At 38.4% G+C, this 17,791-nt stretch overlaps 2 protein-coding genes across 2 annotated transcripts in view; one reads left to right on the top strand and one right to left on the bottom strand.

The window, feature by feature from the left end:
- Positions 1-14,033, bottom strand: part of LOC140243001 (intersectin-1-like) — an 84,716-nt gene extending 70,683 nt beyond the window's left edge. Inside the window, exons 1-3 of the mRNA XM_072322741.1 lie at positions 13,933-14,033; positions 6,082-6,135; positions 4,595-4,675 (exon numbers count right to left, since the gene is read on the bottom strand). Of these exons, the coding sequence (XP_072178842.1) occupies positions 4,595-4,675; positions 6,082-6,109 (109 nt within the window). The 5' untranslated portion in view covers positions 6,110-6,135; positions 13,933-14,033. The remainder of the gene's footprint in view (positions 1-4,594; positions 4,676-6,081; positions 6,136-13,932) is intronic.
- A 389-nt stretch (positions 14,034-14,422) lies between these two features.
- Positions 14,423-17,791, top strand: part of LOC140242805 (quinone oxidoreductase-like protein 1) — a 51,096-nt gene continuing 47,727 nt past the window's right edge. Inside the window, exon 1 of the mRNA XM_072322561.1 lies at positions 14,423-14,582. Within this exon, the coding sequence (XP_072178662.1) occupies positions 14,511-14,582 (72 nt within the window). The 5' untranslated portion in view covers positions 14,423-14,510. The remainder of the gene's footprint in view (positions 14,583-17,791) is intronic.

Raw genomic sequence — 17,791 nt, 5'->3', positions numbered from 1 at the left:
TTCTTTCTTCTTTCTTTTTAATAGCTGACTTGCTAACCACTTTTAATGGCGACACAAGTCATCCCTAAATTACGGCTGTAAGTGTTAAGTGTGAAATACAAGTGTATACTCGTCTTCACTTTTATTGTACATTGTAAACACTGAAGGAAATAAAGGAGAATCCTTATGCTCCAGAACAAATATCAAGTTGAGGTGATTTCAATAACATCAACAACCAACATCTCTCCTGAAGCTTTTTCCACACACAGACACACACACATACAGACACACACATACAGACACACACACACACACCAAAAAAAAAAAAAAAATCAGCACTTTAGACGTCTTTCAGCAGATTTAAACTATACAATACTGTTTTACCACCAAATGTAAATTTTTCTATCAGTAATGAATGTTCATAAAATTATTTGAAGGAATACCGTCACAAAACACTTTCACACCATTTTTTTTTTTGTTCTCTGTAAATCAGGCTGCTGTATAATGGAAGAAGGTAAATAAAATAAGGAATTTGATTGCAAAAAGTGCCACTTTAAAACACTTTAAGTCCATCATCAGACCAAAATAAAAACCTTTCAAGTGATATGATCTATCAAACTTGTTAAATAACAGGGAATATTCTTGAAGATGTAATTAAAAATACCCCACATTTTTTCTAATTTCTTTGTGGGGGGGGGGGGGGTCAGCAGCTTTTTGATAATTGCAAAATACCACAAATTAAAAAGAGTAGAGTTCACTGATCGGACTCTTCATACTGTTATGGCCTTTCCATTTTATAGAAAGGTCAGCAATGAAGGAGTGTCTTGTCCCTGTTCATGCTTATGTACAGGACAGAGTTTCACATCATTATATTAAACGTGTATTAACTCACTGCTGGAAATAACTGTTCACTGGGAGGGGTGTGCCATAAAGTCTGAAGTAATTGCTATTCCATTCACTTGAGGGCAATTATGCTTGTTGCTATGCATGCTACTGCAGACATGTGAAACAGTATCTATACATACAAAAATGTAGTACCTGTATGTTTAAGTCAAAACCCACATTCAGTTGAAAAACTGTCATCTCCATACGTACAAATTTGTACATTGTGCACCTGAGTACTCAGAATATAATATACAGTGTACAACCTGTACCCTAAATTGATGTCAACATTTAGCCTTTACAATTACATCTGATACCAGAGACTGATCTACATTAATCTTGCCTGTTTGTTTCTTGTAAAACTACAGTGTATACATAGAGGACCATACAGTAGTTAAATTTTTTTTTTAAATAAATAAAAACCTTGACCAAATTAAAAAATGGCAACACAAGCCTTTTTTTTTCATGATGTGGTAAGAGCTTGTTGTGGTCAGTGTAGTAGAAAGAGGGTTTCACTGTAAATTATAAATGTAAAACCTAGTTATAGTACAATTGTAAGCAGCCCTTCAAAGGATAAGCAAGATATGGATGAGGAAAGGTGAGCGGAGAGTATAAAGGGTATTTGCTAGTTGCAAATTGGTTCTAAACTAAGCAAAACTATTGAACAGACAGTAAAGAACAGATGAAGAGATGAAGAGAGAGGACAGGTGAGTGAAAAGTTGAGAAGAAAGTGTTTTTGTTTGAATTTTTCTCTTTTTTTTTGGGGGGGGGGGGTGGGTTGATATCTTATTACTATCAGAGCACTGTAACTGTCACTAGATATTTGAGAGCTCTTCTCAAAATTCTCAGTGCAATTGCACGTGATGGCCCCGACTTCGGCCACGGCGGGACTTCGCTGTGAAGTTCTCGGACGGCCCTCGCATGCAGTCCTCTGCTAATAATAAATGGTTTCCTCCACCCTGCCAGGAAAGAGCTGAGGACGCGGGCTGATAATTACATCCGGCTGAGCCCCAAAACAGAGGTTGGGGATGGGGGGGCTCTTCAGGTGTCTGGATGACGAATCCAGAGGTGACTTCTTTTGGCCGTCACTCACACAAGTGGATTCATGGGGAAAAGGGGAACCTTGTAACTACACAGTGCAGAGTAGTGTCTCTCTTGAGTGTATGCTTGTTCTCAAGTACAACGATGCACATACCTGATTTGCACTAAAAATAAAGATGGGGCTACTACAAAGTGCAATTCAGTCATGCTTTGTGGCAGCTGTTAAATAAATGTCAGTGTCTACCCACTCACTACACAGTGTGCTCACTGTTCGTGTTTGAAATGTGTGTGTCAATATGGGGCGGAGGGGGGGGGGGGCTTCTATTTTTATAAGGTCATGTTCAAGGTATTTACTAAATAGCAATGCACAAATGACACAGCGTTATTAATAACAGCAGTCTATATATCGTGTAACCATGGCTTTGACAGAGAATGTCAACATCCATGCTAAAATTGTGATACAGATTCACAACAAATGACAATGGTCACGATAATGCTTCCACACACTTATACATCATATGAAGCCCTTAATTGCAAAAACCTACAAGACAAGTTTATTGTTAACTCCCCTAATCATTTTTCTGATGTTTCCCATGATTTTAGCATTTTCATGAATGCATTCCAACTTAATATGTATATCGTACTGTATGATCGAATTTATTGCAGATTTAAAGGGATAGTACAGTAGTGGTGTACAGTAGTGGTGGAGATGAAAATTGGGCTTTTAAATTTTTGCGAGATACCAAGAAAACACTTATGATGTGTAGTACAGAGCATACCATTTTAAGAGGAATTCAAAGTTTATTTGATGAAAATCGGGTTTGGAATGACTGTAACGTCCAAAAACAAAGTAAAACAAAGCCATCGTAACAAAGTGTGGGTCCCACACTTTATTAGAATTGCTTTTTTTTTTTTATATCTCAGCAATTTTAAAACCAATTTTCATCAAATAAACGTTAATTCCTTATAGAATTACATGCTCTTTCATATTTCATAAGAGGTTTCTCCTTTTCTCACTTATTAATGTTGTAAACCTGAATTCCCATTTCAACCAGTACTGTACAGTCCCTTTAAAGGTACATGTAAATGTATGTATATAATGTGACTGTAATGACTGTACATACATGTATGTATTTTTATATTCAGCAATATACTAATGTAAGAAAATCAATAGTGTTATTACATAAAATGCAGTGAAAGTAGCCATGGTAACTGATAAACATCTCCAGAAGTATACTAGTATTCCGATAGAACATCAAAGCACATTTATGATATTAATCACACAAAATATTGTACCATTTTTAAAGATTTTACTGTTTATATTAACTGGCAACAAAACCTCAGCATTCTTAACGTGTTATTTACTCTCTGGTATCTAGCATCTGCTGCTGTGTATTCAGTGTTAAAATGTGGGCTTCTCACACTCAGCGAGTAATGTATTGATTACTGTTCAAACTCTGCCACCTGTTTCAAACACACAGATTTTGGAAGAGCTGTATGAAATTCACAAGTACATTGTACGTGCTATGGCAGGGTTCGACACTAACGGTGGCCCGGTGGCCAGGGGCCACCAAAAACGCACGTCGGGCCACCAAATTTCAGAAATGAAGAAGTTGGTGGCCTGATCGGGCAACCAAAAAAGGTCGGATGTTTGCCATTGGGCCACCAAAAATAAAAGTTAGTGTGGAGCCCTGGCTATGGGCACACTTGTCAACGGCATTGGAAACTCAACGTCAAATAGAGGAATAATTGTATGCCAGTAAAATGTAATTTTTTGTTGCAGGTCAGTTGACCTGATTACACACACAGAGAAAAAACATATGGGTACATCAAATTTTTTTTCTTGATTCCCTGTACACCGTATCCATATGGCTCATGCGTAAACCGAGGCAGCATTGTAGACCAAAATTTAATTCTCAATTCATCAATTTACTCAGTTAGAAAAAAAAAAAAGGCTTTAACCTTAATGGGTAAAGCAGCAACCAGCATCATCATCACTGTGCGTGCATTTAGCATGCCTCAGGCTACGTGATCAACAGAATTACATTGTATGCATTGGGTGGGCTGGTAATTGAGTAGGTTCCCTGTACGTTCAGAAAGCATATATGAGCCATGTTTCTGAGGGCAGGCAGCAGAATGTGTTAATAGCCATCAATTTGTACATCATACTCTGAAGGGTAATGCCATGTACACTGTAAGGACTATTCTTCTTTTCTTTTCTTTTCTTTTTTTTTTTTGGGGGGGGGGGTCAGAGCCTAATATGATAGATTACATTGTACACTGCTCATAATCATGTATCATATCTATTTTCATCACATAAATTCGTACTGACTCCATGAAAAGACAATTTTTTTGCAATCTTTTGCCATGGATGTACAATTGTAGCAGGGCAATGATCAAATTCATGGCTGGCCCCTGTATGCATCAGGTCACAACCACTATGCGTGAACACATGATAACTGAACTACACATTGTAGAATATATTGTTCACGCATGCCTGTGCCTTGAAGCACTGTCCGTAAAAACCATGCTCCTCGAAATTCCCCGTGTCTCTGCATACGCCAGGATGTACACATAACTCGAAAGATCATTTCCCGTTCAAATAACCCTCTTTATACAAAACTCAGCTTGTGATTCCCAGTAAAAGGATTTAATAAAGAAATGACCGCCTGGAAGTGAGACTAGTACTGACCTGAGATGTAGCCACTGATTGGTTTGAGCTGCAGGAACTGAGCGTCATGTTTGGCCCGGTCTTCTGCTGTAATTCTCCATTCTGCCGAAAGAACAGACAAATACACAGATTGCTCATATCACAACCCAGAGGCCTACATGTACTCACTAAAAACAACTGATACATTATGTTCATTACACATACAAGTTTGTACAATCATGAGAAAATCAAAGGTACGTAGATAGTTATTCCATAATCTTGTATTTATTCATTGTTTTATAGTATCTTTATATGACTATATACACTGTATATTATACATTGATTTCTCTTCTGAAAGAGATAGCACAAGTGTACAGATGTACATGTGTACATGTATATCAAGCATGCTACAAACGTCTGCTATCTAGCAATTGAGACTATTTCTTTTACATGATTTATTTCAAACAGTCATGTCATTCATGTTTTTAATCTTTTTTTTTTTTTTTTTTTGACGGGTGGTTTCAAAACCACAAAAGCTGACATGCAAAAACTACATGTACATTGTTTCATCTTATCTGTGAAAAACACTACATGTATTTGTGGTTTACACATTTCCATGAACTAAATAATTATATACAGATATACGATGCAAGAGTTCAAGTACACTGGGCACACAGCAGGAAGTAATATCAGAGCCTGTGGCAGGCTGTCTAATGTGGAACACAGATGACATCTTATGCACAATGCAGTTTGAAGTTTTATGCCACCGAGCGTCCAATGCGACAGGTTGATATGTTTTCCCCACATCCAAGGATGCCCTCGAGAGGAATACATTTTGCCCTCAGAGAAAACAGCATTCTATGTCATTTTAAGTCAGTGGCGCAGGCAGAGGAGAGAATCTTTTATCTTACACGTATGTCGCATGACTAATAACTAGATCTAGATCAGACAACACACAAACAACAAAATGGCCTCTGTAGACACACTAATTGCATTACAGACTAGTATTTCACATGTTGTGGTACTCAAAATAGCATGATGGCTACTGCAAAAAGGCACTACAGTAGATCAGTTTTTTGTTGGTTTTTTTTAGCATTTCTGCTTGTCACCACACTAGTTACCACTAGTAACATTGTTGGAAGTTACAATTGTGGCAGGATCTTATTATGTGCACAACATGGTGAAGCTGTTGATGTTTTGTTATTGGGATAACATTAGGAGTATTCTAACAGGGAAGTTTATATTCAATTTCATGACAAAACAGTTTTATCACACAACTTTAGAGGCATCCTATACAGCAGATGAAATATGATATTTAAAAAAGACCTTGATCTTGTCAGTGGCATGGATTTTACCTGGAATCAATTTTCAACATTATTCAAAGTCGTCATTCTAATATATGGCAACTTTAATACTCCTTCTGCCTGCATGTATTTATATCTTAAGTACCTACAGACACTGGAGGATTTAAAAATGTTGAACATAAATCTCTTCTTTCCCAAATTTTAGGGGTAAAAAAATCAACTTACCTTGATGCATTCCGCCTCCTTGCATCATCCTGTGGCGATAGAGTTTCCACGTTCCTAGCAAGCACATGATAAAATAAGAGAAAGAACGGTCAGATTACAGAATGGTTGACTCTGGGCCAAACTGCAGACTCGCACACGACAAGAGTGGGCAGTCTCATCCGTTTATAGGAAGGTAATGGGGCTCCCGCTATACACACTGTAGATAATCCTCGAGCTTGCTGCCGGAACCCACGCACGATCTTGTGACTTTTGTGTCCAAAGCGAGCGTACTGTTTATGTCACCTCCCGCGAATGACTGAAATGTGATCGTCATGGGATGCGAGGTCTCAGCCTCAAGAATACACCCAAGAAGGGCCTCCGTATTTATAACATTTACTGGGCCATCCCTGGGAATGCTATAAGCACAGCAGATGACTACATGATATTTTTCTCCTGTGCCAATATCAGGCTCTATGTACATCCGCATGTATGCTCTAACACAGCACTGGCCTGGCAAATGCACAAGTGTCGCCCGGAATCGGTAGCAGGGTAATCCTTCTAATGCTGACAATATGGGTAGCTTTGAACTTCATCGAAGGGGAACACTTGCTAGACCTCCACTCAACAACAGGTGTTGAACTTGTTTACGCGAGGTAATTAGTAATGCTCATGCCATCCCCAGGAACTGCTACACCGCCGTAAAGTAGCCTAATTGCAGCCATGGGGCGACACTTGGAAAAAAGGGGCGACAAAACTACGTATTAGCACCCCCTGGTCGATGATACATGCTTGAATGACATGTTATGAATCAGCGATGTAGCAGCGAGACTCGTGTACGTGGAAACATGAATAGTGCAGCAGTAATGAGCATAAAGACAGCTTATGATACTTCAACAGTGGCTGACCTTGATAATGCTGTTAAGATAAAAGAAACAGAAAATGTACCAGGGTAGAATGTTTACATTTAAACCAAAATGGGTGACTTATACTTTTTTTTAAGTGGATGGTGAGGGGTTATCACAAATTTGCAGGTAAATCTTTGAGGACATAAGCACTTAAAGTGTATCAGAAAGAAATTCCAATACGGTAAACTGCAGCTTAATTATCATGCCTTGAGTTAGCAGTTTAACAACATCCTTTTCCCTAACATCTTGCCTCAAAGGAAACAAAAGCCCAAAGGTACAAACTGTAAATGTGGATTGAGTGAAAGTAGCAATACGCGTGTTTATTGTATTTAATAGTAGAACACATCAGTGAAAGTTTGACGATATGCAGACAAGTGATTCAAAGTTACAAAATTTCAAAGTTTTGATGCCTTCACTGCTGGAGAAGATGACTGCTACAGTTCATGATGTCATTTTGGAGAACAATATGGAGATTTTTAGAAAACTCCAGAGAATTCCACAACAAAATTTCAATTTTCATGAAAAGTACACATGCCAATTAGTTGTAACTGACATTAATATGCAATTTTCATTCCTCCTGCATTCTGAAAGAGAAAAGTCAAGTGCTCTTCAATAGACTAAAAATGTGAAAATATGTTAAATTTTCTTTTTTTTTTTTTCCATTTATATTGTTGTCCATATGATGTCATGAAGTGAATCAGTCTCCTCTAGCGATGATGCCACCAGAAACTTAAAAAAATCATATCTTTTAGATCAATTTTTTTCTCTGGTTTTCCTTAAACTTTCATTGATATGTTCTACTAATATCGCTGCTTTCACTCAATTCACATAATATTTTGGCTTTGGTTTCCTGTAATATAAGATATATTTTGTTTTAAATGCAGGAAATTGAAAGAAAATCTAGGGACTTCCAGTGCTACAAAGGAAAACAGCAGAGAATGTGACTTGACACTGTGGAACACGATGGGGCCAGTAGTGTCTGTTGATAGCTGGCTAAGGGAGTGGTTTGGAGCCCCCATGTGGCGCAGCGTGCATTTTCATTCAGGAAGGAAGCGTCTCAATACTGGGTTACATGAGTAAGCTCCATGATTCCTCATGGGATAGCTCTAAGGAAAGTCAGATGGTAAGCACGATGGCATCTTTTATATATAACCTGAGAGTATCAACGCTTATAAAACAGACGACTACATTGTGCCTCAAGAACTTCACCTTTGAATGTGCACAATGCTGGCTGTCAGTAACCTTGTTTTAATACATGTAGTATAATACCATAATTTGAAAATCAGTCTGCGCTGATCACAGGCTTTATTTTATATTTTTGTCATCAGATAAAAGCATCATTAAACTGTATCCATCTATCCATATTTCAAGTGCATTTTGTTGTTTTCTTCTTTTTATTTATTTTTTATGTGTTGAGACTTTTTCTTCTCAAGCCAAAGGACTATTAAAGGGTGCAGTATAAAAGTGCTGTCATGTAACTTTGAATCATTATTGGAAAGAAAACAGAAAAAAATATTGGAAATTTGAAGAAAACAAAACACACTACTCGTAAAATTGGTATTAAAATCAGGACCCGTTTATCAAAAGATATTTAATCAACTGTAAATTCCCTTACCACACAGGCTGCCACAGACTCATGATAGAAATCAATTATGTATAAATCAATTATAACTCTTCATAAAGCAGGGAACAGAATGCATTACAGTAAGCTTGTAACATGCAAGTCTTAACTTAGCCTGGAGAGCACAATGCCTGAAGGGTATGCCAAACTTTGATTCATGTTGTGAAATGCTACCACTTGTGGTATGAAAATACAAAAATACATGTACTGTACATGTACCGTGCACACTATCCAGAATCAATGCTGAGGGCATGATGTGCAAGGACTGTGTCCTGATCAACTATGTGTATAAAGTGGCTACGCAATGCTATTAAAGGATACTCCAGCACTGTGAATTCTGCACAGCAGCCAGCAAGGCTCAGTACCACACACAGTTAAATTGATTACACTCAACATGGCAACTACAAATACCAACTGAGAATAACTGTATCATTTTCACATTTTATGCATACAGTGAATAGGAAAGAAAAGTTAATTCACATCCTCCATGAACAAACTACATGATTTTGAAATACAACATAAATATCGAGTCTGCTTACTGTATGTACTGATACTACATTCTAGCATTTGAGACAACAATGTATAAAACGTACGTAACAGTTTGTACAGGTGCAGTGTATGACACATTTTGGTTCTGGTACACAGTAGAGGGAGCTATTCGCCCTCTTGCCATGCATGCCATTCCCATCTGATAATACACAATGGATCAGTAAAGTGCAGTGAAAGTGAAGTGCAGTGTCAAGGGAATGGAAGGGAAAACAGCTGGACTCAGGACATGAAACACACCTGATGACTCAATGGATGATACTAAAAATGTCTGGCCAAACTAAAGCCCTTCACATAGGACTAAAATTGTAGTGCAAATTTTCTAGTCCTACAAATGTAATGACAGTAAATTAGCAACTCACCAGTAAATTGAAATATGCCATTGGCATATTCATGTACACAGCTCTCTGGACAGATCTCAGATCATAGACAAGTATAAAATTGTATGGGTAAATGACATAAGTTGTCAATGACCTATGGACAAAACAAAAAAAAATGTCCATAGGTAATTGAAATATGTACATTGACTGATAGGTACTTTGCCCTACTTTGGCAAAAGGAAGCAAGTAACATTGAGTACAAATGCTACAAATGAAGAAAATATGTTTTTGGGTAGGCCCTTCAACATGGAAATTTGTGAAGAGAAATAATGTTGGTATTCGTGCAAGTCATATGGTGATGCATTTATGACAATGCGAAGAATTTTGATATTCCCATAGAAACTCATTATCATGTAACTTGCTTCCTTTTGCCGAAGTATTATAGATTTGTAGCAAACATAAAAAATTGGCAAGAGGAAGCAAGTGACAATCATATCATAAGGATGTCACTTGCTTCCTTTTGCTGACGTATTTCAGATTGTGTGCAAATATAAATAATTTGGCAAAAGGAAGCAAGTGACAATCATATCACATGAGGTTGTAACTTGCTTCCTTTTGGCCAAAGTATTTCAGATTTTTAGCAAACATGAAAAAATCTGGCAAAAGGAAGCATGTGACAGTCATATCATAAGGATGTTACTTGCTTCCTTTTACCAATTGTTTTTTTCATGCAATTTTGTGCACTTGCTTCCTATTGCCACCCAAATATCTCAGAAATGGGCCAAAATTGTAACTTTTGGATTTTTCTGTTAAATAGAGCATGCCTCAAATATGCCAAATCAATTAAAAAAAAATTAATATCCATAAAAATGTCACTTGCTTCCTTTTGCCAAAGTAGGGCAGTACTGTATCTCAGTTTATTAATTACACCTGTAGCTGTACGTAGTACACTTACTTACAATACATACTTTGGTACTTAAACCGAAACCATTGAAACCACAAACTTCTCAGTACAATTCCAACTTATCATTAAATGTTTACATACTTACACTGTATATACCTCAATTAAACTTCTCAAGTCACTGAATAGCAGATGAGTAGGATTTGGCTTTGACCACCGATCTCTGACCATTAAAATCTTGCAAAGTATTGAATTTGACTGTCCTGGGCCCCATGGCAAAACACTACGGTATTCTAAACTCTGCAATTGATCTATGATGGAAACCATCATTTGATAGTGACACTATACCATAACCAATCACTGACCAGAAATGTTATTAGTGGAAAATTAAGCAAAGAAAATGGGATTCCATAATTGAGAATTAAGGGTTTCTGGGACGAACATTGTACTTGGGCTTTCTATAGCTCAGTCAGTAGAGCATCTGTCTAGTAATCCGGAGGTCTCGGGTTTGAATCCCAATGGAATCCCATTCTCTTTGCTCAATTTTCCACTAATAAAATTCTATGCCGTGAACATTTCTTGCTAGATGTTTTTCACATTGTTTAAACATGTAATTTTGAGCATGTTGCCAATGTTAAAGGATGTTGCACAGTATGTTGCTGGCTTTTGAGGGCGTTGTATACAAGAATTCGAGCATTCTGCTGGCTTTAACACATTGAGAATGCAGACTGATTCTGCTATTAATACACATTTCCCATAGACACTTGCTTGTCCTCAACAGGTTAATAAGGATGTTGCCCAAGAATCTAAGCAAACGCACAGTGACATGCTCAAGCCCCTCATGAACCACCCTGGCCCAGGTTGAGGGATAACAAACAGGAAGTAGGGACTCATCTTTCACACATGTTTTGAGGTGAGGAGGATTCTATTACAATGTATATGTGATATGATCCTGTCCTGTTTTCAGTCACTTGCATAATTTATGCACAGCCATTTTATGACTCTACTATTAAAAGCACTGTTGGTGTAATCATATGGCTAGCACAAATATACACTCTAAAATCTGGCATGACAATGGCCTCTCTAACCTACAACTTACGTAGGGCGCAATTTGTGAAGCAGTGCTCCTACATTCTGCCACACAAACTTCTCAAGAACATAGTCTCGAGAATATGTACAATGTAGTATGATTTTAATACCAGTAACTGCCACAGGTATGCAAGATTACGGCAATCCGGAGGTTGAGGGTTAACATACAGTTTTTACCTCAAAATGACTGTAATTGATGCATTGGGTTACAGAATCATATTCTCACATGTTTTTTCACATCTCTACCATGTCATTACAATGCAACTTTGGCCATAAATGATGGAAATTATTGCCATAAACAATGCCAAGTGCGTACAGAAATAAAGAAAATAGTACCAGTTTGAGATTTGCTCGCTACGAATACCAGTTCAAGATTCACTCGCTACGAATACCAGTTCAAGATTCACTCGCAAATCAATATTTGGTCCAGGTACATGTAAGTCAGCACTTTCAACCAACATATATTTAGTCATTGCATCAGTATACAGAGGTTTTGTTTTTTCTTTTGCACTTTTGCCGATACCATCACACTTGGAGCTTGCAATAAGCGAAAAAACTTGCCACAGAAAGGTGTACATGTATTTCTTGATTAGCAGTTTTTCAGCAACCCCATTCTTGACACTGCCCTCTGCATGGATTTAAGCCCTGCACACTATACAGGAAACGTGGCATTGATTTTGCATTTTTGACAGCGAAATGTGGATTATTTGATGAATTTTTCGAGGTGACTAAAGGGACTTTCCTGTGCGTTGTGAACGAAAATGCCAGTGTGTGAAATGATGTGATTTGTGTGTGTTGTGACAACAATTTGCTGGCTCGTGACATTTAAGTGGTGATGAATTCATGAATTCTCAAGCAATTATCTGTGTTCTGATGCTACTTTTAATGTACACATGTGAGGATGTCTGAAGTATATACATTGTAGATTGATGTTCAAAATATTTCCGTAGCCAGCGACCTACCAGATACTTCTGCGGTGCGCAGTGAGGCTGTGAGGGTACATACATGTACAGTCGTACAAACGGGTTACGAGAGCGAGATAGCAGTCACTAGATCTACACACTCTGTGCTAGCAGGAAGACAAGCTTTTGCATTCTTCACTGGGGATATGAAGATGTCAAAAAATTACTGAAAAACCTGATAAGAAACAAGATCAACGGCAAAACAATGATACCGTAGATTATAAATGCACATTTATATTACATGCATTTCACACGTATTGTCAATAGACTTCTACAGGGTAGGGGTGTTGGTTTCAAAATACGGCGCAACGGAGTGCGTCAAACAACCCACACGTTCGAAGCAGTTACGTTAGTTAGTTTAGCTTTAGAGTGTGTACTGCAAATCGCATTTTCAATGCGCCCTTGTGAATTCAGAGTATTTTCTTTACATCCTTTAGACGTCTAGTGAGTGAAATTTCAAGCAAATTGTGAGATATTTTAAGTATCTAGACTAACGTTTAGGGACTTTAGGGTGTCGATGTGTTGGACACCCAACTGTTTACGTGGCATATGATACGTACGGCAGGCAAACCAGAGCTACCAAGTCTCACGCATTCTGCGTGAGACTCAAGCATTTAGGGCCTGTCTCACTATCTCACGCAGGGCACCCATTTTTCTCACGCATCGGGTGAAGTCTGCAATTTGTGCCAAAAATAAGGAGCATAGCTAAAAGGATTCAAGTGATTGTTGCAATTGAAGGTATATTTCCCTTTTGTCTTTCAACATTAGTAAAAAATAGTCACTTAAGTATGCACCAGATCGCATCATTAAAAGCTAATATAATTCAAAAAAGCTCCCTACCATGGGAGGGGTGACACCCTCCTCATTCGCATGCACATGCGCGCGAGCGCCGAAACGCCGAGTCATGAAAATCTCACTCATAAAAGCTTTTTGAACTTGGCATCTCTGGCAAACTGGAGTGCCCCGAGCCGAGGCGAGACCCCTGGCCTGGCCCTGCCCTGGGGCTGGACCGATTGCCAAGCCAAGTAAGATTCCTTTTTACATGTCTACAAGTACAATCGTATCTGACAATTTATTATCAACAATGGACAACATGCACACACCCACTATCTAACGTTATCATCACAGACAGTCCCCACCAGTACCAGTCGCACCACCATTGCAACCAGCAAGCAAAAAAGCAAGGCCAACGTGTATACAAAGGCAATCATTGCATTGGCAAGGGGTATTGATGCCATCGACTGTGGCGAGCGAGGTGGCGCTCGTGAAAACGCGGAGGCTCACTCACAGACTCACAGATCACAAGAACATCACGCCTACCACTACGATCTTACGCCTACAAACGTGTACATACGGTCTACACTACGAAGACACGATGATACACACACACAGTACACTACGAGTACGAGTCTATACCGAAGTACAAACCCCCTACAATATCTAACCGCTAAAACGTAGAATCGTCTACATGACCGCTGCAACATCGCAAACATGTACATACAAATAAATCTATAAGGACTATACACACCTTGTCCTCTAATATATCCGCATAGACATAACTTCTTGGGTAAATCTCAGCTAGGTTCCAGTGCAGTTTTATAAAGATAACCGTGATCACTCATGAAACTCCTTTCCCACGGACTCGCCCATCGGGCAGACAGGAAGTTGTAATGTGAGAACCATTTGTTTTATTGTTGTCATCTATTGGTCAATACCCAATTACATTTTTTCGTTAGCGGTTTCCTCAGATCATGAATTTCCAATCACTTTCCCCCAAAATATGATTAACGTTGATTTTTTTGTAATCGTCAAGTTGTTTTTATGTTAAAAAATTGAAAATTACTCTTGTATCGGGGAAAGAATATGACGCGTAAGACGCCCTTCCCATAACTGACCAATTAAATGTACTGTTTGATAGACAAGGAGATTGAAGGGAATTATGGGTAGCGATAACCTTTGACACGTACCAACTAATTTCGTCTGCTACCACCGTCTATACCACCCACCATGTCAACAGAGCTGAGCTTTTAGTTGAACTTCTCCATGCTCCAGGCTGTATTTCAGAGGATATAAACGCTTGAAATCGTTCTTTTCTAAGAGTAAACCATGAAAGCAGTGTACTGGTCTTTGGCGGCAGATGGTGCATCTTTTAACAGAGATTTACTTCTTATCAGCGATGTGAGTTGAGAGCATACAATACAAATTACAAAACCGCCGACTAGCAGGCTGCAAGGGCAATGGCATGCTGTGCTGTGCTGTATTTCGGCGTGTAGTGTAGCATACATTCTTTATGTAGCCTGCCCGCGGTGCGGTGGAATGCTACTGGAGCGCTGTGCTGCTGTGGAGTGTGGTAGTGTGGTGGTACACGTAAATTTACTGATATTCCAAGTGTTACACAGCTTACATTTCAGAATCAGAGACCTAGATTGTAGACCTCTTATTATATATGTCTTGACTTATGAAATACGCAATAAGCAATCTAGCAATTCTATTTCTAAGTCTTGACTAAGAAACAATTGTCCAAAGTAGGCCTACCACATGTACGTTAAGTACGTCAGGTGACACAGGTCTTTAGTTTTGTTCACACAGCGTGGGATCCTCTAGATCTCTCCTCTCTCTCTTTGGAAGAAGCTTCAAGGTTCAATGGACTCGAGCTTCGAGGCCGAGCCGAGGTCTACAAATTCATACTATTACTAACTTAACCCGTTGAGGACGAGTCCCGAGCACGTTTACTCGCTCCGTCCTCCGTCCTCAGCACAGCAGGTTAAGCTATGATAGTACATATTGTATAGTAACAGTATCTCCTCGGCTTTAGGACAGTCACTGAAACACCTGTATTTCATACATGTTATATCTTGTTATAATTATACGCATATAGTCAATAACTATTCCTCCTTTCTCTCTTCCCTCTATTTCTTTCTCTCTTGAGTCTTATTGATGTTATGGCATTATGCTGTGTGAGAGATTTTTGTGCCCTTTGAGTGCTCAGACTGAGTGGTTTTTCCTTTTATTACTAAATACCCTATTATATTATTATTATCTCCGCCAAGGAAGGAGGTTATGTTTTCAGCGGCATTTGTTCGTTCATCTGTGCAAAATAACTCAAAAAGTTATGGATGGATTTGGATAAAACTTGCAGGTAAAGTTGATAGTGACACGTACCAGAAACGGATGATTAAATTATGGTAGTGATTCAGGAATTTTTATGGATTTTTGAAGGATTTGTTATCTTTTTGCAGATAGGGTCAATGAACTTGACGAAGCTGATGATGTAAACAAAAGGCTTCTATTTTGGGTAATTGGACGATTTTCATTAATTTCAGCATTTGGCACTATGGCACTATGGGCGGAAATTTAGCTGCCTGGCGGAAGTCTGTGCTCTCAGAGTGGTTTTGTTTATCATATTATTATTATTATTATTATTATTATTATTATTATTATTATTATTATTATTATTATTATTATCATTATTATTATTATTATTAACTATCATTATTATATTCATCATCATCATCATTATTGAATTACTATTACTATTATTATCATACTGTAGTGATTTACACAGAAGAGTTAATAAACGGAAGGATGATATTGGGATATAATATGTTGGGAACTCGGGGTGTTAGTCAGAATGCTTTTTTGGCATTTATTTGGTGAGGTGTGCAGTGGGGTGGTATCATTTTTTAGAGTGTGATATCCATAGTAACCAGGCATTATTAGACAGCATTTAACTCTAACATCACTGTCGTTCAATATGGTGACAATACTAACATCTATTACAATAGAAGCATCAGAAGCATGCATCGAGGGGTCTAGATTTCTAGTAACTTAGTGTTTCAATAACAGCCTAAAGGGTTGTAATTTAGGGTCTAATATTGATCAATTCAGAATTTGCTGTCCAGAATGCCCTCCCCTGGGGAATCCAGGGATATCTAATAATGAGTCACAAGCTTTGTTTGAAATGACTCTGATAATTTAGGTTTTTAGTACACTGGGTTACAGAAATGTATTGGCACATGTGCATGTTTCACTCAGCTCCTCAACAATGTCACAGGAAATGACACCCCTAAAGTCCTGGATTGATCCTGGATAAGATATATGCCGTATCTTTCAGATTTTAGAGGTAGGGCCTATCATGGCCAGGACCCAATTTCAAGTGAAGCGTTTGAAGTACTGGTAGTCTAGGTACTGTTATCAATTAATTGACCAGTCCCGAGCACACCCTTTCATCCAGTTGCTGAACAGGCTTTGATTAGAAGCACTGTGGAAGTAGAAGTAGAAGTAGATCTAATGCCAGCTGGGCCACAATGGATGAAGCGTAAATGTATGCCATGAAATTGTAGAGCAGTTTAAACTTAAGTTTGATGTTGACTTGTGCTGAGTAACAGTATACTTTGCAATCAAGCCATAATACAATAATACTTGCTATGGCATTTTGCTCAGGAGACTGGTGAACTTCACATCGGATTTTTATAAAGCCCATTAGCAACTTGTGACAGTCAGATTCTACTCCTTCTCTTGAGCAGATTCTCTTGAAAAAAAAAAAGATATTCTCTTTAAATCTTACCTAGGTGAAGACATCTTGACATCACCTTTTCTACAGTGTCAGTGCGTATAGTCAGGGCTCGACACTAACGGTGGCCTGGTGGCCCGGTTGCCCGGGGCCACCAAAAATGAAAGTCGGGCCACCAAATTTCCAAAAAGGGCAAATTTGGTGGCCCGCCTCGGGCCACCAAAATTTTTTGAAAAGTATGTCAATAAATTCGTAACTTTTTGCGCCGGAAATTAGCAGTTAAATTTGTTTAAAGGATGGATGAAAAGGACTGAATGAGTGCCTGAGAGTGAGTGTTGCAAGTTTGTTGAGTAGATATGTCCAACTTCTAATTCTTACTATCATAAAACTTATATATTTGACTCATTAAAAAAAAAAAGGACTTTTAATGTTTTTTATTGTGTTTTTTTCGGCCACCAAATTTTTCTCTCGGGCCACCAAATATTTGAAATTTAGGATTTTGGTGGCCCCATCGGGCCACCAAACAAAAAAGTTAGTGTCGAGCCATGGTATAGTGCATAAATAATTTAGCCGGTGGGCTCCAAAGCATAGATGCATACCATTGCAACACTGGTCTGACGAGACTAAGGACTGGAGTAATGGGGGAAACTTCAAATCTAATGAAACAGTGTCTTATGGCATTTTAACAGCCACTGTTTGGAATATGCTGCAAATGCATATATATGTGCAATGAGCTTTAGAGTTAATTATCTGGCAATAAAGTTAATTGCCAAGTCCAGTATACATTTTGGCATACAATTGTATGTATGTCAGAAATTGTGTCTGGTGTACACCATGAACATACAACAGAAATAGGCTTGAACTGAAAATTAAT

Source organism: Diadema setosum, chromosome 19, assembly GCF_964275005.1.
Source record: "Diadema setosum chromosome 19, eeDiaSeto1, whole genome shotgun sequence".
Taxonomy (NCBI): Eukaryota; Metazoa; Echinodermata; class Echinoidea; order Diadematoida; family Diadematidae; genus Diadema; species Diadema setosum.
This window is presented reverse-complemented; position numbering and strand designations above follow the sequence as displayed.